Here is a 25,278-nt window from a genome sequence, read left to right as displayed (position 1 = left end):
AGAAACTTTGATTGAGGCTGCTGAATGACAAGATAGGCTCAGATAATCATAATGGACAAAAGGCTGCTCCCTGCACCTCCCATACACTCTAGAGTGGGTGTTCAGAGCTAGAAAAAAAGCAGGCTTAAAGTCTTCCTAATGAGAGGGAAATGGGATTGTCCTTCACCTGGCCTCATACTGCTGTCCTTACTCAGAAAAAATCCCATTAAGTGTAAGGTATGAATGTGTGCAAAGGGGGATTATAATGAAAACCCTTTTGGAAACATGGAGTCACAGTGAGTAGCTGCTATAATATTTATCAAGAGTAGAAATCTGGACCTCATACTCTGATCTTAATAAAAGTGTGTTGATCACTGTGCCCAGTCCCAGCCACCACCTTACTTTTGCAGCCCCCTCCTCCCCCTGCAAGAAAAAAAAAGAGTAAGGTTAAAGGAAGTTCAGTGTGAGGTCACATTTTATTTCTCTTTTAATGTAGGAAATAAATTGTGCCAACTTTTACCTTCCCTCATGGGTGCTGTAATGCATACTCACTGAGAATCTTGGATGTGCCTAGACATCATAAGCCAAAGTATTGTATACAACTTTTTATAACCCATTTTATTTCACCTCATTAGGTTTTGTTTGGAGTTTTCCCTGTCTAAGGACTTGCAGCTTTGGTTCAGAGATAACAAAAAGCTAATATAGGGCTCAATAAAATAGTTATTGTCAAACTTTGGTGCAGTTTGCTACTAATACTCTAGATGACACAGGAGAACCTTACCATTTCTGACTGTGTCAGTCTGCAAATTGATAATTCTCGCAAAAATCCAACTACTTCTTAGAAAAGATTTAATCACCGAGGATGGAATTCACCCTTGCATCATAGGCTATATGCTGGCACTCTGCACACGGATGCATTTCACCCAGAGTGCTTTAGTGGAGTCTCATACTAAAATTTCATTACTTTTTCAAAATATACTACAGTAAATTTTTAGCACAAAAAATGGACTCCATTCTGTGAAATGCGAAGCTGTTCCTATGAGGAATGCAGCACCATACACCCCTGTGGAGTGGGTTGAGCATCTCAGAGGAGCTAGTCTGTATCTCACAAGATCCAGACCAATGAGTATAAAATATTTCTTTTGTAAATGTGTGCAACATCCTAAAGTAAACTGGGTCTTTTGTGGAGAGACGTACTTAAACATTACAGTGATGGGCACTATAGAAAACCTTAGGACAGACAGGCTGGGTCCAAGGATCATTTTGTAATGACCTACGTGTAAATTATGCTGATGGTTCTTCTAGGTTGCAAAGGCTTAATATTGATCTGGCCACTTATAATGGAAAATGTTTTGAAGTCACAACTATAATTCCCCTTTTCATATACTTATGCCTGCCAAGTTGTGAACCTTTTGTGTTGATAGTACTATGCTTTGTCTTTGAACAAAGATGCATTCATTTACTATTTTATTTTATTTCATTTTATTTTAATGTATCCTTTCAGATTTTGGAGTGTTCGGAAGAGTAAAATATACACTTAGCCCCCCCCCCCCCCCCCCCCGTGTGAACTTTTTTAGCATTAAAAATGGCTGATGTTTGAAACTGGGTACACATAATTTTATATATAAGAAATGCATTTATTTGAGATATGGAGAAAACAATTAAAAGCAACTGAAAAATCACTTCTGAGCCTACTCCTTGAACATATCAAGATTTTAGCAGAGTTTGAAAAAGCCCAATCTCCTCCCACCTTTCCCTTTGTGAAGTCACTGCACATTCACTTTGTCTAAAGTAGGAGGTACAGGGGCTTTTTCTGGGACAATTTGCATGAGGATTATTGTAATTGTGTCATTAAAATAAACACAGGAAAATCCAAAAAATAGCCGTAGGAGATAGCTAGTTGCAGATGAAGAGAAAAAAAGTATTTATCTTGTACGTTTAAGGTGTCTCTGGACTTCTGCTGTATTCTGCATTATTTTGCAAACTCTCAGCTTAACTTGCTATATTTTTCTGTTGTGCAGACAGAGCCATCACAGTAACCAGTCTGCAATGGTCCTGTTAGCAAAATGATTGCAGAAGGATATTTCCAGTCAAGCAGCCACTGTAAAGTCTGAAATTGAAAGCATCCATTTAAATGACATTAAGTATAAGCAATTTTCTTTTTTTCCCTGTAAAATTAAATACAAAAAGGATTAAAATGGTTCTTATGCAATATTAAGACTGTTCAGTTAAAAACCACAAAAAGACAAGAAAAACATTGTTTCCAATAGCAAGATTAACTTGGGTTTTATCTACATGGGTTTGGTAATGCATTCTACAGTGGTATTAATATGTTACTGATTAATTCATCCCTGTAGAACTTGCTGGTGCACTTTAATATAGTGCTGTTTGAAACAGTACTATGTTAAAATGTACTAGCAGGATCTAGATCGACCAATTAATAGACAAGACGTTAGTGCGCTTTAGTAGTCGTAAGCTGGTGGAGCACATTACCCCACCATATAGACAAGCCTTTGGTTATATTCCTCAGACACAGTATTTTCTTTTCCTGTTTATTCCTGTAAAATATTTAGCTTAATATATTGATTTTTATGTAAGAAAATCTGTAGTGTATAGGATAGGGTAGGATATGCAATGGAGTTGCAGTAGAGTTGCTATTGTGAACTTACCTTTTGCATTTTCTAACATTGTTACTTTAATTCTGCAATGTTAACACTGCATTAACATTGGACTGGTTTTGCTCGTATTGTTTTGAGTTTACAAGTGTTCTGACCTCTCATGTCCTTATGCTGTTCTTTGGAAAAAATGAAAATTATTTTAGATATGGTTAATCTAAATCAGGGTTACCAATTATTGAGGTTTTCTAAGGACAAGCCATCCAATGGCTTGAATAGTTAATCAAACCTAACCTCCCTCAGAACACAAACATAATCATTGGGATGAGTATCCAGGACCCCTCCAAAACAGTTTTCTTTGGCAGTGCTCATAAGTACCTGGCACTATGCTGTAACTCTTGGCCTCTGATATCTACTAGCTCAGAACTCAGTTAAATAAGGAAGCATTTTGGTGTGCAAGTCCATTTATTGTATTTTATATCACTATAGGCAAACAGATATTTGAAAATACTGTAACTTTCACAACTATTTATTGTAAATAGAACAGCTTATAATAGATATGCTGGCTCAGGAAAAAGAGAAAAGACTAAGGGCAAGTCCATTTATTGGGAATTGGTCCTGCTTCGAGCAGGGGGTTGGACTAGATGACCTTCTGGGGTCCCTTCCAACCCTTATATTCTATGATTCTATGATTCTACACTAGCACTTATTTCAATACAACTTAAGTCACTGGGATGTGGAAAAGCCATCCCCCGAGTGACATAAGTTACACCGACTTAAGTGCCAGTGTGGAAGTGGTATGTCGGTGAGAAGCTTCTCCCGCCAACAAAGTTACTGCCACTCAGGGAGGTGGAGTAATTATGCTGACAGGAGAGTTCTTTCCCGTTTCCATAGCACGTCAGTACAGCTGCGTTGCTGTAGCGATTCTGGTGCAGACTAGCCCTAAGCTATTTCTCAGAACTTGGTGGTAAAGTTTAGAGAAGTAGATATGTGCATGTGAGCTGCACAAAACTAAGGTTGAAATCCTGGGTCTGTTGAAATCAGTGACATTTTCCACTGTCTTCAATGCATCTAGGATTTCACCCTGAATGCTGAACACTTAGAGCGATTATATTAATGAAAAATTTGAGAAGTAAAGAATGAATCAAGACCACAAAATTCAGATCTGGATCCTAGTTCAGATTTTGAAACCATCCTTCTCTCCTAAAATCAGGGTGTTCAAATCAGTAGTTTGATACATCTTCTGAATTATGTACTCCTGACTAATGGGCTACATTTTGTGATGAGCCTCCATAGTTATTTTACTAATTTACTAATTATTAGTTATTTTACTAATTTACTACTCCATAATTTTATCCCCAGAATTAGTTGTAGGTATAGAATTACAGATTCAGTTAATTGTACCAGCTGCTGACGCTGACCATTATCATAGAATATCAGGGTTGGAAGGGACCTCAAGAGGTCATCTAGTCCAACCCCCTGCTCAAAGCAGGACCAATCCCCAATTTTTGCCCCAGATCCCTAAATGGCCTCCTCAAGGATTGAACTCACAACCCTGGGTTTAGCAGGCCAATGCTCAAACCACTAAATGACTATACCCATTTATTCAGACAGACAAATAATTAGCCTTCTTAATGGGTGCAGCTGCAGGTTCAAAAGATTGTGCGGATACATAATTATATGTCTGCACTTTATTACAGATGCCAAATTGTGTCTATGAAATTGGAATCCAGGATGGAGCCTTGTTAAAAATCCGGTCATATATATGTGTTAGTTTATATAAAAAGAAAAGTAGTTTTAATTTCTGAGAGGATTAATTTTAAAGCAGTGATTTGGTTAGCCCCATTAGTAAGAGTTTCAGAGTAGCAGCCGTGTTAGTCTGTATTCGCAAAAAGAAAAGGAGTACTTGTGGCACCTTAGAGACTAACCAATTTATTTGAGCATAAGCTTTCGTGAGCTACAGCTCACTTCATCGGATGCATCCGATGAAGTGAGCTGTAGCTCACGAAAGCTTATGCTCAAATAAATTTGTTAATCTCTAAGGTGCCACAAGTACTCCTTTTCTTTTTATTAGTACAAGTAACTTCTTTATAGCAACACTCAAAATAGCATTTATGTGCGGCAGTGTTTTTCAGTTTTAGGGCCAGATCCTGAACACCACTTCATCCTGTTTGTGCTACTCCAGCAGTGCAAAAGATGTTAGAAAACTGGATTAATTAGCTGGCTGGGGGTTCCTCTAGCTCTATGACACCTGTTCTTGCCTGTCATACCAATATAGGAAACATGTTGGAGGTGGAAGCAGGCATAGCTGGACAGCACCATAATTCTGGTCATTGTGGGTCAGTGGAATGGTCTCTAGGGATTCAAGACACCCCTCTCCTGATTCACACACCTTATGTTTCAGCCAGGAGAGGTGGTTGGCTGCACAGACAAACTGAGGCAAGCTCTTTCCATCCAGGAGCTTTGGGAGACATTTTGTAGATTGCCTCCCAGTGTTCCCTTTGGTACAATATGACTCATCACAACCACCAACATATGGCTGCATGATACAACCTAGCCCTCAGTTTTGCAGGGACAGATACATTGTTAAAAGCATTAAGAAATGTAGTGCAGCTGCACAAACCAACTTTATGAGATATAGAACTGTCATTTTCTGTAAGTATTTTCTTATCCATTGTCTTTTTCTTAAAAAGTAAAAGACGCTTTTATTGTTTCATGATCTCTGTGTGTATATAAAGTCTGCTGCAGTTTCCACGGTATACATCTGATGAAGTGAGCTGTAGCTCACGAAAGCTCATGCTCAAATAAATTGGTTAGTCTCTAAGGTGCTACAAGTACTCCTTTTCTTTTTGCGAATACAGACTAACACGGCTGTTACTCTGAAACCCGCTTTTAAAATTGTGCAAGTAAAGTGTTACTGCTAAATATCATTAGATTAACATCTTTTTTGAAGGAGAAAGTAGTTAAGGACATTGAAGTCAATGAAGTCAATGGTAAATGGGACAAAATACAACATGGTTTTACAAAAGATAGATCGTGCCAAACCAACCTGATCTCCTTCTTTGAGAAAGTAACAGATTTTTTAGATAAAGGAAACGCAGTGGATCTAATTTACCTAGATTTCAGTAAGGCGTTTGATACCGTGCCACATGGGGAATTATTAGTTAAATTGGAAAAGATGGGGATCAATATGAAAATTGAAAGGTGGATAAGGAATTGGTTAACAGGGAGACTACAGCGGGTCCTACTGAAAGACGAACTGTCAGGCTGGAGGCAGGTTACCAGTGGAATTTCTCAGGGATCAGTTTTGGGACCAATCTTATTTAATCTTTTTATTACTGACCTCGGCATAAAAAGTGGGAGTGTGCTAATAAAGTTTGCAGATGATACAAAGCTGGGAGGTATTGCCAATGTAAAGAAGGACCGGGATATCATACAGGAGGATCTGGATGACCTTGTAAACTGGAGTAATAGTAATAGGATGAAATTTAATAGTGAGAAGTGTAAGGTTATGCATTTAGGGATTAATAACAAGAATTTTAGTTATAAGCTGGGGACGCATCAATTAGAAGTAACGGAGGAGGAGAAGGACCTTGGAGTATTGGTTCATCATAGGATGACTATGAGCCACCAATGTGATATGGCCATGAAAAATGCTAATGCGGTCTTGGGATGCATCAGGCAATGTATTTCCAGTAGAGATAAGGAGGTTTTAGTACCATTATACAAGGCACTGGTGAGACCTCGTCTGGAATACTGTGTGCAGTTCTGGTCTCCCATGTTTAAGAAGGATGTATTCAAACTGGAACAGGTACAGAGAAGGGCTACTAGGATGATCTGAGGAATGGAAAACTTGTTATGAAAGGAGACTCAAGGAGCTTGGCTTGTTTAGCCTAACTAAAAGAAGGTTGAGGGGAGATATGATTGCTCTCTATAAATATATCAGAGGGATAAATACCAGAGAGCAAGAGGAATTATTTAAGCTCAGTACCAATGTGGACACAAGAACAAATGGATATAAACTGGTCATTGGGAAGTTTAGACTTGAAATTAGACAAAGGTTTCTAACCATCAGAGGAGTGAAGTTTTGGAATAGCCTTCCAAGGGAAGCAGTGGGGGCAAAAGATCTATCTGGCTTGAACTTGATAAGTTTATGGAGGAGATGGTATGATGGGATAACATGATTTTGGCAATTAATTGATCATTAAATATTCATGGTAAATAGGCCTATTGGCTTGTGATGGGATGTTAGATGGGGTGGGATCTGAGTCACCCAGGAAAGAATTTTCTGTAGTATCTGGCTGATGAATCTTGCCCATATGCTCAGGGTTTAGCTGATTGCCATATTTGGGGTCGGGAAGGAATTTTCCTCCAGGGCAGATTGGAAGAGGCCCTGGAGGTTTTTCGCCTTCCTCTGTAGCATGGGGCACGGGTCACTTGCTGGAGGATTCTCTGCTCCTTGAAGTCTTTAAATCACGATTTGAGACTTCAATAGCTCAGACATAGGTGAGAGGTTTTTCGCAGGAGTGGTGGGTGAGATTCTGTGGCCTGTGTTGTGCAGGTCGGACTAGATGATCATAATGGTCCCTTCTGACCTTAGTATCTATGAATCTATGAAAATACATGTGACATTAGATAGACCTCACTGGTCTTTGGGAATGTTTTCTAGCATGCTGTGTAGTTATTTTTAACAAGCCAATTATTTCTAACAAGCCATTTGCAGAAATGTTCATTTACTTAAAATGAAGCTCTTGTGTCATCACCCATTAAGATTTAAGCAGAAATGTCTTGTGCTCATTCCAATGTAAAATGTTTCCAAGAGTTTCCATATATTGATAAAAAATGATGAAAGTGAACTCTTGGACACTGATCTTGAAAATACTTATATAAAGCAGTAGCTATAGTTATCTATTAGTGTTTGCAGGATCAGGGCCATGAGGTTTATGTGGATAATAGTTAACTGAGACAAATAGTAAGAATTAAAGTACTAACTAATTTATCTGATATGGAATTTGAAAGGAAAAGAGAGACGAAGATAGAGCATCCGATTCTCAGATGGTGTAAATTGATGGAGCTATGCTGACTTACTACAGTTGAGAAACTGGTCAAGAGACTTTAAAACAGCTAATAATTGGATTGGATTAACATTCTCATTTTACAGTACCTCCTAAGAGGCTTGATTCAAAGCCTGCTAAAGTCAACTGAAATCTTTCCATTGACTTCAGTGGGCTTTGGAAAGGGTCCCTGATGAATGGGAATCTGAGGTTTTTCTAATATATTCATAATATTTATTATATTCAGATGAATATTTTTGTTCATTTGTCCCATAAAAATATGCTTTGAATGTGGAACTTTTCTAAAAAATGTTCAATCATTGAGAAACGTTATTAATGTATTTTTTTCTTTCTGACCTGCTTCTTTTTGTAAATGTCATTCTCTAATTTACTCAATCACTTTTAGCTTTGAGACTTGGGGACCTTGAAAGTCAAAGCTGAGTGTTCATAGCTTCTCTCTCTCTCTCTCTCCCTCTTGTGACTATGAAAAATATTAGTTATGTGCTTACAAGTATCACAGCTTCAGGGTCAACTGCACCTTTGACCCTCTCCCTCAAGCCCTGCTCCCCCGCCCCCCAGTTTTCCTCTGGGACACCCTTTTAAGATTCCTGGCTGCCACCTGTCAATTCTCTTGGGCAGAGATCCATGTCTCTCACCCTCCAGAACAAGAGTTTAGGCTTTCAGTCCCTCTGCACCTCACTTTGGTTTCCTCAGCCGGTCTGACAGGGGTCCAGCACCTGTGATTAACCTCTCTCCAGGGACTGTAACAATATACACCAGTTACCCGCCAGCCTTCACAAAGTAAATTGCATTCATTCTTAAGATAAAAGCATTACAGAGAAAACATTTATTAAAAAATGAAATAACTTATACACATGCTAAAAGCTTGCCAGAATTCACCGCAACTCCAACCTAGGGCTCTAGTAGATTTGAGTCTTTCAAATCCCACAACTGGGCTTGCCCACTTGGTTACAAGTCCGTGTCAGTTTTCAGAACAGGAACAAGAAACTCGACTGTCCAGTTCAGCTGTTTCTTTATATAACTTGGACCCTTGAGCTCCAGTCTTCAGGAACAGCTATTCACCAGTTAAAGGCCGTCTCTTCAGGGCATAGCTTCAAAAACTGGGTTTTTTGCATAACCTTTTTCATTGAACGTAAAGGGAAACTAAAAAAAAAATCAAACAATGAAAAAACTTATTGGTCACTTTATTAGGAAGAAACATATTGTCTAATGTTTCTGTGTCTTCTTCTTTACATATTTGTACACATGCATCTCATTCTTGGTATGCATGCATCCCATGCTCAGGAGATCAGAACCTTTTAGCTAGCAGTGTCCATTAGGATTAAGTTTGCATTTTGCATGACTCATGCTACCCCTTCCAATGGCATAAAGGGCAGAGTAACCCTAACTGTCACCATTCAGTTCCTTTTTACCACCCGGGACAGTGAGACTGGACAGTGTCAGTGTCCTCTTAGCTACTGTAGACTCTCATTATATAGTTGTTAGTGTAGTTACTGTACTTACTTTCTTTTATTTCTTATATTTTTGTTCTAGCCTTTTGCTGCACATGCATGCCACGCGAACGCACCCAAACACAAATAAATAAAGGTAGTGTTAGGCTTCTGTTAGCTAGCTGCCCCAGTACTGGGGCAATCAACCATAGGGAGTGAATCAAAATGTCCAGGTTTTAAAACTTGTGCATTGTGTGACATGGCTATCCCCTTGAATGATGGACACGTGGGGTGTATTTTTTTGCCTAGGGGAGGGTCATATCCCCCACCCCACCCCATGTGTACAGTTTGTAAATATTTTTCAAAACACACACAGAAAGCCAGCAAGACATGTTTAAAACTGTTCCTGATGGAAAAGCCTGCGAGAGGAGCATCTGACTCTGAAGTTCTCCTAAGGCAGTGATTCTCAAACTTTTGTACTGGTGACCCCTTTCACATAGCAAGCCTCTGAGTGCGCCTCCCCCCCTTATAAATTAAAAACACGTTTTTATATATTTAACACCATTACAAATGCTGGAGGCAAAGCGTTGTTTGCGGTGGAGGCTGACAGCTCGCGACCCCCCCCATGTAATAACCTCGTGACCCCCTGAGGGGTCCCGACCCCCAGTTTGAGAACCCCTGTCTTAAGGGAAGAAGCTCCTGTTCCTTCTTCAAAACTTCACTTATTTCAGAGGCTTCAGACAAGGATTCTGGTTGTTGAAGGAACTTACTGGCAGTTGAGGTCGCTCTACCTTTTATACCCTCGGGACTGCTAGTATGGGGGTATGTAATGGCCTCAGTGGACACCGTTGATTAAAAGACTCTGATTTCCTGTGCATGGGATGCAGGAGCTCAAAAAGCAGGGTCTACATGTGCACAACATCTTTAAGAGCCACAGTTACTTTACTAGAACCCTTCTAGTGTCCTCTGGGATAATCACACTTCTGCTTTAACTTCTTCTATGTTGGGCTAAATTCTGCCATCCGTGTACTGCCAGCCCCTGGTATTACACTGAACTGTCAGACCAATTTCTGTGGCAAAACACACTAAGTTATGTAGCAGTGCTAATTTATTCTATTTCCATGAGATAACCTTCATCCCTATTGTCCCATGCTTACAAAAACACACATTCGTGGTTCTTGGTATGTAAAATTAGTCAATTATTATTTCAGCAATGACTAATTTCAACTTTTTGCTGTTTTCTTCAGATGACTTGCCTCCATGGGCCTCAGCCACCACATGGTTGTCTAGGCTGCCCAGATAGGGAAGGGGAAGCTTGTAGCTAACTTCGGTGGCTCATCTCCCCAGCTATTTGGGCCTTGGCTGCTGTACTGTTCTCCAGAGAACCAACCTTAACAGACTACATTTCTAATTTCTCCTGCTCCTTGGCTAAACTGGACTCCAGCGCTGACTCCCTCCTATCTAGCTCCCGGAAGTAGTGCGTCAAGTATACGGTGTAATCCAATTAACTTTCTCTGTGTGGAAAGAAGGGACATCATCTGCCTCCAGAGCACTATGGCCTCTTTCTCCTAGACTCTCTGTAGAGCACTCCGTGGCACTGGATTCCCTAGAGTTAGGAAGCGACAGGCACATAGTAGACTGGAGGTAGAGACTGAGTGTTCACACATTGCGTGGGAGAAGTGTTGCGTGAATGCATATGCTCTCTCTAGTTTGGCCTCACAGAGATAATGTGGGAAAATACCTAAATCCTGGACTTGATCCTCCAAACCTTTAGTCAAACAAATAATGCTTAATCTCACAGGCAGTTCCATTTGTCACTGGGACTACTTCAGGAATAAAGGTTATTTGCAGAAATTGGCCCATGTTGTTAAAAAACAGTTTTTATGTATTTACTTCCTAAGTCCTGCTTGAATAACATTTTAAAATTCATTTTCTGATCAATGTGTGTCTTGGAGTCTTCTCCCTCCTAGGAGATATACCTTAATCACCTAAGTAACACTCAGGTTTCATAAAAATATACACAAGAGGGTGAATTAGCTCTCTTCACCCTGGGTGGCGCCCTCTGAAAAATACAATCATGGATATACTGCTACTGTGTGATCCAATTTTCTTGTGAAAGTGCAGAGTACTCTTTTCTGGAGTAAGGCAGGGTCTGGAAGTCGAACACTTCGGAATTCTAATCCTGACTGGTGATGACTCTATTTGTGGTCTTGGACAAGTCAGATAACCATTATGCTTCAATTTTCCAACCATAAAAATGTGGATATTAATACTTATTTACATACCTCATACTGGTGTTTTGGGATTTTTACTTAATGTGTGTAATGGGCTTTGAAGATAAGAAAGAATTCTATAAATGCTGAATGTTTGTTTATTTTTAAAGGCCCCCTTTCCAAATAGACTCTCTAAAATTTTTACTAGAGAAGACCCGTTAAAAATTAGGTCCTTTAGTGCAAGTGTAGACAAATAACAATCCCAGCAGAAATGTAAGTTGGCTATGTCTCTTATCTGCTTAGCTCGTGACTAGGACATAACAACCTCATTAAACCTGCTTGTTCGCCTTCCTCTTTTTTATTTCAGTTTTTTTAATTCAGACTTCATTGCTTCTACATCTGTTACCATTAAAACTTTCAGAACTTTATTTTCATACTCTTTCATTCAGAATATTGTTTCTATACTGTCTGTGGGTTGGTTTTTCACATATGAACCAGCTATAAAAAGTGTTTTGTTGGTTAATTCAAGTCATGTTGAATAATACTCCCATATACATGTTGAGCAAATATTACCATCTTTAACTTGCCTGACAAACAAGAAAGGCGAGGAAGATTGTTATTCTATTCTTTTATATAGCATTATGGGGAGCATGGCACTTTGCACAGATTCTTGCACCAAGGAGCATATAGTCGAAATAAATGGAAACAGTAAAATTAAAAAGATGAAGCATGAGATTGAGCAGAGTTGATTAATGATAGGAAGTGGGAAATTCTGAGAAAGAGTTAGCGGATTCTTGGGTAGTGTAGTGTGAAAAAGACATGGAGTCAAGCGTGAGAGGAGAAGACTAAAGAAATTATAGGGAGAGCATATGTCTGGAGAGATAGAAACAAAGGATGAGATTAAGCAGCATGAATGCTATGTAGAAGCCTAAGGTGGTAAACAACAAGACTGAAACTGATTTGGAAAGATATAGGAGGCCAGTGAATGATGGAATTCAGTGAGGAGTCAATGATCAGGATGCAAAGAGAGCTACAGTGTTTTGGATGCCCTAGAGACTGAAGTGCTTCGAAGGTTGCAAAAAAAAAGATGATATAGTAAAGAGGGCAAGAGACAGTTATGTTTCAGCAGATGAGAGGGAGAGTAAGGGAGATTTTAGAGAGCCTGAAGAGACAGGATTTGGAGAAAGCCTGAATGTGGGGGGTAATTAATAGGGAGGAGTCAAATATGACAACTAGCTTGTGAGTCTTGATAATGGGGAGGTTGATGCAGAGGCAGTGTGTCCTGGTGAATAGAGCACAGGATTAGGACTCAGAAGTTCTGGGATCTATGTCCAGCTCTGCCACTGGCCTGCTGGGTGACCCTGGACAATTCACGTCACTGCCTTGTGCTTCAGTTTCCCCATCTGTAAAATGGGGATAATGATATTGACCTCTTTTCTAGAGCATTTTGAAATCTATGGATGAAAACATTTTTCAGAGGTTGTTGCTGTTGTTATGTTATTTATTTTGTTTATTAAAAAGGAGTGAAACAAAAGAGCTTGGGAGGAAAGTTTAAGTTTAGCTTTTGTCATATTGAGTTTAAGATGTTTGTCAGACTTCTAAAATGAACTATGATGCACTCAGAATGGCAAGAAAATATTGGACAAATGACAGAGAGCATAGAAACAGTGAGATTTGTTGACAATGAGGGGATAAGAGAGGGAGCAAGGGGGGATAGGAGTTTGAAGGTATATGATCAATAGACAGCTGAAGGATTGGAGGCAGATAGGAAGATCACAATAAATAGGAAACATTAGGATTAAATGCAATTGTTTAGTACCCTCTGTGGTATGAGAATGTCACCTAAGCATTGCTCAGCAGAGAGATATTTCTTTGAGGCAGGTAAAAGTCTCTTTTAGAAAAAATCAATCTGCTTACATGTTTAGATGTCCTGTGATTATTCATCCCAGTCACCTTTCACCACCACCTTTCAAAGGCTGAGGAAATATCACATCTCTCTTGGTACTTTTGTTTGTCTTTCTGTCCACAGATTTTAACAGGGATCCAGTGCACCAGTTGCATTGTGAAGATTAACTTCCCGTCCAGAAGTTCTGGAAACTTTCTGCCCAGCATTTTCAGTGACTAGTGATATTCCTCAATTTTTGGGTGCCTCTCTTGAGGCACCATGAAAGGGTTAGATTTTCAGAGAATAGTGCTCAGCACTTTATAAAATTGGCCCCTTCAAGGGTTTCAGGTTGTTCACGCAAAACTTTATGAACTCAAAATCCCTATCATCAAGCTGTGTCAGGGACCGGAAGCTCCTAAGTTTGTTCTTGCAGAGTTTCAGGGATTCCACTTGAACATTGTGGCTCTTCCAACTTTGCCACATGGGGGGCAAGAAGGGAGTTCTGCTCCCAAATCCAGAGGCTCATGAGAGACTCACCAGAAGCCAGGGCCTTCTGCACAGCAGCCAGAGTAATATTTCCATGGAGTTTCCCTTCCTGAAGAGTCATGAGAATTATTCAGCATTGGTGACTCACCATAAATTAATGTCTCTTTGATTATATTTTTTCTTTAGATTGTAACGGATATTCAGAAACTGGAGTTACCTTCTGATGCTAACATTTTCAGTTTTCACTAACATTTTTGTCATGATCAATCAATGCAAACATTGTACAAACCTCTGTAGACTCAAACTAATTGCTTTTTAGGAATAAAATATCTTTGTCAATTGAATTATTGTTTAATTAGACATGAATACTTGCCTCTCCTACCACAGAGCTATTTTACTTTATATTTATTTGCTCCTAAATCAAGTGCTTCTACAACAAAGATTTTTTTTTAGCTATATTCAGTATTTTACATGAGTCCTAAAATATCTTTTCATTGTAGAGTGTTGTTACCTGAGTTCAAGGGAGACCAAAAAGACTGAGAGTGAAAATGATAGATCAACAAACTGATTTGGAAAAAATAAGGATAGTTCCAAACCTCAGCCCATTTTGAAGGTTCAGATTCGTTCAAATAAATTCCTTCATTTTGAGTCAAGGTCTTTTCCACCTATACTTCTGCTGATATACTACTTTGAGAACACAGCAGATTTGTCAGTCTTTGCTGGGCCTTGCTGCAGTCTTCAAATAACACGTTCACTAGAACTTAGTGTTTCAAAGGTTCATATTGCTATCTGGGGGAGCACAAGAGGTCTGAATACAGTAATCAGTACTGCATTAAGAACATAAGAATGGCCACACTGGGTCAGACCAAAGGTCCATCCAGCCCAGTATCCAGTCTGCCGACAGTGGCCAATGCCAGGTGCCCCAGAGGGCATGAACCTAACAGGTAATGATCAAGTGATCTCTCCCCTGCCATCCATCTCCACCCTCTGACAAACAGAGGCTAGGGACACCATTCCTTACCCATCCTGGCTAATAACCATTAATGGACTTAACCTCCATGAATTTATCTAGTTCTCTTTTAAACCCTGTTATAGTCCTAGCCTTCACAACCTCCTCAGGCAAGGAATTCCACAGGTTGACGGGCTCTGTGTGAAGAAGAACTTCCTTTTATTTGTTTTAAACCTGCTGCCCATTACTTTCATTTGGTGGCCCCTAGTTCTTATGTTATGGGAACAAGTAAATAACTTTTCCTTATTCACTTTCTTCACACCTGTCATGATTTTATGACAGGTTTCAGAGTAGCAGCCGTGTTAGTCTGTATTCGCAAAAAGAAAAGGAGTACTTGTGGCACCTTAGAGACCAACCAATTTATTTGAGCATAAGCTTTTGTGAGCTACAGCTCACTTCATCGGAGCTGTAGCTCACGAAAGCTTATGCTCAAATAAATTGGTTAGTCTCTAAGGTGCCACAAGTACTCCTTTTCTTTTCATGATTTTATATACCTCTATCATATCCCCCCTTAGTCTCCTCTTTTCCAAGCTGAAAAGTCCTAGGCTCATTCACCACAAAAGCCTGATAAGGCCACCACCATTTATTTAACCTGTGGGAAATCTAGGTCAAAATTTTAGGTGGGATGCTTTAAGTTGACTTACCTCTGCATTTGCCTGTTATTGATCTGCTGACACCCAACACCTTTGAAAATCATACCAGTTATTTAGAAGCCTAAATATGGATTTAAGGACTTAGCTTGGAACATTTTATTTTTTTTGTCTAAATTCACCAAAATTACATTGATTGGTGTAATACAAGGAATTTCATCTAGCCCATTTTTCGACACTCACTCTGACTGGATAGGACAGAATATTATCAGTTAATTTTAATATAAACCAGGGGAACAAATCAAGACTAATAATAAAACTTATTTTAAGTAAAAATAACTCCTAAATAAAGCCACTGATAACAAGAGTATAAAATAAGATGAACATCACAAACATAAATGAAAATATTTGGAAAAGGACCACTGTTACAAGCAGTTTATTACCATAGTTTTGGTTTGTACTGGATGCTCTTCAGAAAAATTCCTATGTCTTGTTCCATTAGGATACATGGATTGAGGACTGAGGATAAGGCATCCAGACAAAAGCTGGCACTAACAAAATAATAAGAAAAATGGACAAGACAAAATGATTTATTTTTCACTGTTATATTTCTTGACATAGGGTAATTCTTAACTCGTGACAGATGACAGGCTTGGATAAAACTCATTCAGGCTTACTGCCTCCCTAAGAGTTATCTTGTGAAACTGCTGGACTACAAACTGAGTGACAGCCTGATTCCTTTTGTTCTTGTTAATTTTTCCACAGACGCATTATGAAAATGGAGAGTACATTATCAGGCAAGGGGCTCGAGGGGACACTTTCTTTATAATCAGCAAAGGAAAGGTAAGTTGTTGTCACCCCTTTCAAAGCAAATGTCACGTACAATGATGGTGTAACTCTGGGAATGCAGTGTCAATCAATCCTTTTCTTGCAGGGCCACAAATGTTAGAACATTTCACATTTAATTAAACTTCTTGGCACAGTGTCAGTTGGGGAGAAAAAAATCCACACACACCCCAAAGGCAGATCTCACACACTGTTTTACACGTACTCACAATGAACACTTTTTGGTTCATGAAAAAAGTTGTTAAGCCACCTTGGTTGCATGACTAGCAATATCAAGACTTTATTTACAGCATTTCTAGTATAGACATCATCTAAGACTGCCAACATGGGTGCCAGTTATGTTGGTAGGTCTTGTAACATGGATATATGCCTTCTAGGAATGAGACATAACAACTACTATTGAGTTTCATTTAGTCAGTGCAAAGTTGGGCTAGATGTGATCCAGAAATACATATTTTAATCCCTTACTCTAAATATAATAATAATTATTTATTATCTGTATTGCTGTAGCACCTATATGTATATACCATAGATGGATAGAACAAATAAACACTGACTGAACACTTATTTTTTTCAGAGGAACAGCCGTGTTAGTCTGTATTCGCAAAAAGAAAAGGAGTACTTGTGGCACCTTAGAGACTAACCAATTTATTTGAGCAAATTGGTTAGTCTCTAAGGTGCCACAAGTACTCCTTTTCTTTTTACTTATTTTTTTGTTAAGATTTAAATCATGGGGACCCACAGAACTGCTAAGCTGTCTTTCTGAACTAAAATAAAATATATTGTACCATATTTCTATTGAAATTTCTAAAATTTGGTGCCTTCTTTGATGCCTTAGCCTCTACTCAGCAAGTTACAAGGGGGGAAATGCTTTAAACCTCTTAGTTTTCTTTCACAATCTTGGTAGCTTTAGACAATCCTTTTTTGACAGTTGCAAATTCCATTTTATTTGGTGTTAAGCTTGGCAAACACATTGCTCCTTACCACAGCAGGATGCAGATGTTCAAGGGAAGGCACTGCAATTTCCCGCTGCAGAGAATACATACTGAAACACAGATAAAACTAAACAAAAGAGGACAGATAAACTGGTTGGGTCAATCCCAACCTTCTTTTTACCGTTCTTATATTTGCACAAAGTCACAGGTTAATACAGGCAATTTATTATGAAAGGCAACAAAAAAGCCCAGATATTGGGGAAGAAAAGAGAGAGTAGTTTAGTTAGTTCTGACATGACTGCCACACATACAGGGAGGTCTTCTGAGAGAGCGTGTGACATTGCCAGCTCACAAGTACTGAAGCTAGTACTCTGTCTTGCTCACATTCTCTCTGTCTCTGTAACCCATATTTATCAAACAGCTGAAGTCAAATGTTCACTAGAGGGAAAAAAAGCTGTGTGTATTTTCCATGTGAATAAGTCAATCATTGGCAGGTTTTCTAAATGGAGTACATTATGGGGTGTGCATTTATTATGAAGCCTCAGAAAGTTCCTTTATGTTATCCTCCCCCTCCTTCTCCTGTACTCCTCCCCCTTCCCACCCCATCCCTGTATCTTTCATAATACTCTCAAGCTTTTCCAGCTTCTTCTGATCAGGAGTAACTGATCCCATCATAATCTTTTCCTTACCTCTCTGAAGAAGGAAAACCATGACACAAATGATCCCCACATGAACATTCCTTTCCAGACACACTGGCCTAATCTGTATCCTCCTCTACTCGAAACAGGTTGCACCCTATCCTCTGTACTCAGAAGAGTCCCCAGATCCCTGATTGGCAGATTTACCAGTCAGTGTGCAAAATAGACTAATATTTCTGTGCACCCAATTGTCATGGTCTGCCACTAACAGCAATGCCACAATGTTATGGTGGATATCTACATGGGGTCTAAATGTTTTTTTGGCAGACTCCCTTTTCCCTTTATTGCTTATTCCCATGTTGACTGTGAGAGCTGATGGGCAGCCAAGGCAGTTGAAATAAAACAGTGCTTGCTGAAATTTGCCTCAGGCCCTTGACCAGAGACTTGAGATGGAGGCTGTTACAGGGATTCCCACTGTGCCCTATTTAACTATTAGTGTGCACATCCACCTCACTACTACAGATTTCCAGAGAGGACTGTGGTGAAAGGTGATGGATGGCGAAACTGGAGATCAGTAAATTTAATAAATGCCTTTGGCAAGTATATGAAATCTCTGCTTTATATGGGAATGGTGCCATGACAACAACACAGCACAGGCCTGAGTTCCCAGGACTCACCGCCAGAGCCCTGGCACTCAAACAGTTAAATAAGATGGATTATAGTATATGACCATACCTTGCACAGACATGGCCACCCAACATCCCAAACTGAACCCTGGGTCAGACAGTTAAATAAATCAAACAAGGATCTGACTGCAGCCCACGTGCCTGGGCATGTACATGCTGCATGCAATTAATTGGTTTGAATATTTAGAAGACCATTAGTTATAAAGCTGTTTCCAATTTCTGATATTCATATAGCTCAGTGTGTCCAGCAGTGATATCTTGGGCAAAACCTGACAGAACTGAACAAGAAAGGTCTTAAAAATTCCTTAATCCTGGCAGCGTAGCTCCTCTCACAAATTACTCCTTTGGTCTCCCAGGGTATATCTACACTGCAATTAGAAACCTGCGACCGGCCCATGCTAGCGGACTCTGGTTTGCTGGGCTTGGGATAAGGGGCTGCTTAATTGCAATGTAGATGTCTAGGCTCAGGCTGAAGCCCTGCTGCTGGGATCCTGCAAGGTGAATAAATTGTTTACTATCAATAGTTTGCACTCTTCTGCTCACCACATGCTGATAGTCTGGCACCGTTCAGTGCTCAGTCAGTAGAGTGAAATCATGTGCCATGCTGTGCTGTAGCATGCCATTTTTCCTGTAAAAATCAATGTCACAAATGTAATAGGTGCATTATTGGTGCCATATTATCTGGTGATTAATGTGTATCATCACTTTAAACTGTGATCCCTTGGCATTTCTTTTCTAGGACACACAGAGGATCACAGAGAAACAGATTAAAATGTATTAAGTCTTTCTTTACTTAGTTTTTTTCCATCTGCTACAAACAGTTTTATCCAATCTGTTACGCTTTCCCTACCCTCATCTGATCTTTGATAACTCACTGCAAAACTTTATTGTAGGCTGAGTGCTCATTAATGACTCAAAACCACTATGTTGAGCACCCATAACAAGAGACAGTAGACGGTAGAGGAAATGGGTTTTTTTTAGGTTTTCACAACAAAATTAAACTAGAAAGCTTTCCATATCCCCCATATCAGAACTAAATTAAACTGTTTGAAATCCCAAAATGCTTTGTGAATTTGCATATGCAGAACCTGAGATTTTCACAAAATGCAAGTGGGATTTGCAAATTTGATCTAAGGGTGAAATGTTGCCATTTTCCTCTGCCCACTAAATTTATTGCACTGGATGTTGCACCTGGCCCAGCATCCTCTCTCAATCTGACCATTTTAAAACATTCAGAGTTCACCCTAGTTAAGTCTAGGTTCAAAGAAAAGAATTGCGTTTCATATGAGGGTCATATACATCCCAGATCTACCTATCACCTTTTCAAGGGGTTTCTGAATCTTTGGTGGACTAATGGAGTGTGCTGTATTATCCTTAATACTAGTGGTATATCCAGAAATGATTTGCCTTGCAGTAGTTGCTAGGAGTTTACCAATTTGTCATGGAGACACAACAAGCTACAAGGAAATCAGGGTTTCTTATTATCTTAATGCAAAGTCGAATGGTCTTCAGAAGAGCAATTAGAAGATATTAGAAGAAAAATTAAAAAGAATTAGCACCTCCAGTGCTGGAACTCCATCTCCTATGGATGTGAAGACCTCCAACCATTGTGTATTGCCCATATATATTTTTTTAATCTGTGCCTACATCAGGCTCACACTATGCATCATTTTTCAGTTGTGTTGGAAATCCACTTTTCATCTGCAAAACCTGCTTTTCTTTTTCACAGCAAAAAAATGTCAAGGCACAGCTGCAGACTGCCACTTTTCATTCATTAAATTGGCAAAGGTGGTTAAAGGCTGTTAAGCCACATTTGCAGTTTTTAATTTTATTATATTGCTTTTTATTTTCATTTTTTAAATCAAAAATATATGGAAGTTCTTTATTTCTGCTCCAGCTAGCATTTGGGGTCCATGACTGTGTCCTTTCATTGCATTCAATGATTCAAAGAGGAAGGGTTTTCATTCTGTAATGTTCTCTCTTCATTTCAGCTTGTAGACTGGTTTCCTGATTAGTGAATGGTGCAGAACAGAATAACCTAGAACTCTGTAAAAAGAAGCCCACATAATAAGTCCATCTTGTAATATAAAAGATTTGGACCTCCAGTTCTAGAGCTGACTCCATACAAACAGACCCCTGTGCTCACACAGTCAATTGCCAGATTGGGGCCTCAAACGCAAAAATAAATGAGAGGGCACGATTCATATTAGTATTTTCAAAAATAATACATACCCCAATAAAAAGTAATTATACATTTCCATGAATGGCCTAAGAGGCTTGTTTGGGGAACTGGCCATAGTAGTACGCTTGATTACATAGATCTAAAATGGTGATTGGCAAGGCTCTAAGGAAGTTCAGGATACAGGAATTATCAAGTTAACCAGATAGGAACCTGAATCGGTTATTAATTGAAAATGCCATCAGATGACTCATACATTCCCAAATGAGTAGGTTTTATTAATAAAACATTTTGGTTTTTTTCTTTTCCACAGGTAAATGTTACTCGTGAAGATTCACCCAGTGAAGAGCCAATCTTTCTCCGCACTTTAGGGAAAGGAGATTGGTTTGGAGAAAAAGCACTTCAGGGGTAAGTACTACAAATTATATAGCTGTTCAACTGTGATTCACTGCAGATAGGGATTCTGGAATAGCTTATTGGGGTCTTGCAGCTAGAAGATAGAACTGAATTCTAAGCAATCTTGCTGAGTCATCATCCTGGAGGCACTGATAACCAGTCTGTAGTGAAGGTTTGTTGCATTGGAATTTGGCCTTAACTTGGTATTAAAATCCCTGTTTTGTACTTAAATGTCTGAATGTAGACCTCAATTTGGGTCTGATAAGCTTTTCTTATTTTTAAAATTTTCCACCTTGTGGTATGTTTCATGTGTTGGGTGAGCACAGGGGTTAATGTTATGTCTATGTTAATATTATATATTATGTCTATGTTAATATTAAATAGGAGTATAGAAGTGTAATACTCCATTTCTTCAATGGTGTACTAAAGGTACATAGGGAAGGCAATGTAGAGACTTTTTATAGGTTTAGATGTACAGTAGAACATTCAGGGATATAGTTGCATGACTCCTATTAATGTTAGTGGGCACCATACAGTTAAATCTCCCATTCTTAAAATTTACCTCTGCCTATAAGCTCTATGGCAACCTTTCCTTTTCTTTCTCATATTGTAACCTCCACATTCAGTCATTTACAAACCAGTCTTCGTCAAAAGAGCCCAAGAACCCTTTTAGCCAAATTTTGTGGCACTTCTGACATCTAGAGAGAACTGGCCAACATTATTACCCATCTCAAGTGTCCAAAACTCATGAGTCAGAGGCAGGCCCACCAAAACCACGAGATCAACTTAAAAACCATGAGCTTTTTTAAATAATAAATTTGAGGTTATTTTAATTTGCCTTCTGATTTTCTAACCTTTACGGTATACTTGAGCAATATATCCAAGCTTTTCTCTGTAGCCATGAGAGCTAGAAACTTTTTTTTTTTTACGAAAACTGAAATTCTCAGAAAACCACATGACTCCAGGAGCTTGGGTTTCAAGAAAAACACCAAATATCATAAAACTTGCAAGAAAATTTTGAGAGTTGGCAACTCTGGGCCAAATAAGTCTGGAAACAAACAGGTCTGAGAAATAGAAGAAGGCTCATAACGCACCTTCTCAAACAACTTCTAATAATACAACTACTCCAGAGTTTAGGTTCTTATTTTTTAATAACGAATTTTTTAAAAAAAATTCAAATACAGTTGTGTTTGTTAGCTGCCTTAGACTAAAATGAATTAATTCACAATAGGTATTTAAACAATTTGTATATTTTAAAATATTCAATATGAAATGGCTTTTATCTTCTGAAATTAACCTGAAATCTTGCTATAATTGGTATTGTATTTTCAATGTATAGAGGTAGGATAATACCCAGATGCTTTTTGTATGAAAGTGTACATATCTGAGATACTGCAGGCTCAGTTTACTAGTAAACTCAGTAATGCTGTAGGTAGACTTAAATTTGATAGTTTGGAAGTATATCTGCAGCTAGATAAATAACTGACAACATATATATGATAAATGTTTAGACGTCACTGTTGTTTAAAATGCAGGATGTGTCTATATGCTTCTATTAAATGTTTGTGAATATGAGTTTAATATAGATAGATATAGACAAGCGGTACATGTTTTCTTTTGATATTTTCTTTGTACCTAGTTAACAGCTAAAGATAATTTTTCAAAGCTTTCTTTGGAATTTTTAGTCATGTGACACCCATTGACTTCAATTGGAATTGTTCAACAATAACTTCATCCAATGCTGTGAAAATTTACCCCACAGTGATAATGTGTTAAAAATAAAAACTGAGCTTCATGTGTAATTTCATATGCATTTTATCCAGTTACAATTAATAGCAATAGGGAGTATTTTACTGTTTCAGCAATGCTGAATAGTTGCAGTCTTCATTATGCATATTGCTGCACAGAAGGAATTTGGATAACAAGTATTTTGTATGATACGTTGGAAATACTTACGCTGACGTACAAGTCCTGTGATAACATGCATTATCCTATTTTTCTAGCCAGTATACCACACATTTCATTTTACACTATCCCAGTCACAATAACAGAAACAAAACAAGTCACAAAATTACCACAGCCATATTTTTTACAGTAATAGTTAAACTTCCCAACACATTTGCCTTTCAGTTTCCTGTCTAATTCAGTCTGAGATGACAATATATACTGTAGGACTAGAAATAGTCACTGTACATTATTTTTTGCTGTATTTCATAGTTAAATTAATTTTTGACAATTTTTTAATATTGATTATTTCTAGCAACAGGCAGGTGGCAGGACTCATCTACATAGTCCAGCAGGGAGCATGAAAATAATGTAATGTAAACATCTATTGCACCTAAACAGCCCTATAGTAGCTTATCCATTCTGTTGTGCTCTTTCTGTACCATACCAATGGAGAATAACATCAGCAGCTGAATTCTAGCATTTTCCAAAAATGTGAGATACAAGGGATTCTAATCTGTAGTGTAGATACACTAATGCAGTGGTTCTCAACCTTTTGGGGCTCAGGACCCATTTGTAAATGTTTATGGCCCGTCACAACTCAGTAAATAGTCTTGGGGTGGAGGCCATGGGGCAGAACTGTAACTAGGCATTTTAGCTCCGGGGGTGAGCAATCATATTTTGTGCCCGCCACCAGAGGTGACATGGTGGGAGGGGCCCCCAATTTTTTAGTTGTCCCACCCCTCCAACCCAGACAGCCTGGGTGGCCTGCTGAGGTTCATCAGAGGGTGGAGGTGGTGCTCCCCTACCAAGCCCCACCTCCTAGCATCACCTGCCTGAGCCACCCAAGCTCTTGTGCTGTGAGGCTGGCTGGGCTTGGCTCTCCACTCCGGGCATTGCAAACTCCAGGGTTGCAGCGCCATTCACCCCTGCCTTCCTTGCTGAACCAAATTTGTGTAAGTGGAGTTGTGACCTGACTCATGAGGTTGCAGTGCCACTCACTCAAATTTGGCCTAACCAGACTCCAAACCTGAGTGGTGCTGGGACCCTGGAGGTTGCAGGGAGGCAAGCCCAGCCAGGCCTTTGGGACAGGAGCCACCTGTGACCCTTTGAAACATTCTGGTGACCCAATTTTGGGACCCAACCCTCTGGTTGAGAACCTCTGCACTATTGTACCCCTTTCAGAAATCCAGTGTCAGTGTTTCTAGAATATGGTGTTCATTAAACCCATCTTCCTTGTTCCCCCTCTTTCCTTTCTTCCTGAAAGCTTCAAAATGTTATCTCACTGAAGCTCTCAGCTCTTATTGACTAAGGATCCCAACAGTCACTTCCAGACTCTCATATGCCATATGGCAATGTAAAGCCTGCCAGGTCATTAATAACCATTGATAACTGCTACAGAACCTTGGCAGTACATTTTTATAATTCTCAACAGATTGAACAAATATCATTATTCCATAAGCTATATGAGTACAGTGTAACAGCCTATTACAATTAACACCTGTGAATCAAATGTACTCTTTCTTTTTGCTGCTCTGTTGTTTCTGTAAATTAACTGTGGCTCCTAAATTAGGGATTTTCAACCACTTTTGACATTATTAGCATATTTTTATGCTGCTTTTCTTTGGAACTTGCCAAATAATGCCCCTTAAAATATACAGCTTCATCCTTTAATTTTCCATGTATTTTTTTTTTAAAGGGGTTGGCAGTCAATGGAAGGATAGAGTAACAGTGAAGGAAAGAAAACTTTCCTTAATTTTAACACTCCAGTGAAATCATGTAAAAAGAAGTATTTTTTCCATTTAAATCTTTCATGTGGATGGAGGGAGAATTGTGAGGAGCTGCCCTTCTTCTGGGTAGATGAGGAAGGACGTGGTACTTGATTTGTTTAGCCAGGCATTTTGAGCCTGACAGACTTTCCCCATTCCTGAAATTTCCTATGTTGTGAATTTTAGTTAAAGTTTCAGTATTGCCAACTTGCATTATTTTTAATGTAAGTCTCACAATATCTGAATGTTTCTATTATTTATCTATTTATTTGTATTACTGTAGTGCCAAGGAGGCCTAGTCATGGACCAGGTGTTGGATCATGCTAGGTGTTGTACAAAGACAGGAAAAAAAGGCAGAACAAAAAGACAGACTCTGCCTCAAGTTGCTAACAAGTATAAGACCAGAGACAACAGATGGAGGTGTACAAGTAAACACCGTAATACTATTGGTCAACGTGATAGGCAGTGATCTCTGCACACCAACCAGACTAAACATTGTTAAGCTTTTGTACGCATCACAGTAAAGGAGCGTGTTAAAGAGGGATTTCAAGATAGACGGTGAGGTAACTTTGCATATGGGGAGTGCCTCCCAACTGTGTTGGG

The 25,278-nt window shown here is 39.0% G+C and overlaps 1 protein-coding gene across 3 annotated transcripts in view; it reads left to right on the top strand.

Moving 5' to 3' along the window:
• Positions 1-25,278, top strand: part of PRKG1 (protein kinase cGMP-dependent 1) — an 891,251-nt gene that overhangs the window by 672,656 nt on the left and 193,317 nt on the right. For all 3 annotated transcript variants that reach the window (XM_048859225.2, XM_048859224.2, XM_048859227.2), the window contains 2 exons: positions 16,048-16,125; positions 20,880-20,974. In XM_048859225.2, the coding sequence (XP_048715182.1) occupies positions 16,048-16,125; positions 20,880-20,974 (173 nt within the window). The remainder of the gene's footprint in view (positions 1-16,047; positions 16,126-20,879; positions 20,975-25,278) is intronic.

Source organism: Caretta caretta, chromosome 7, assembly GCF_965140235.1.
Source record: "Caretta caretta isolate rCarCar2 chromosome 7, rCarCar1.hap1, whole genome shotgun sequence".
Lineage (NCBI taxonomy): Eukaryota > Metazoa > Chordata > Testudines > Cheloniidae > Caretta > Caretta caretta.
This window is presented reverse-complemented; position numbering and strand designations above follow the sequence as displayed.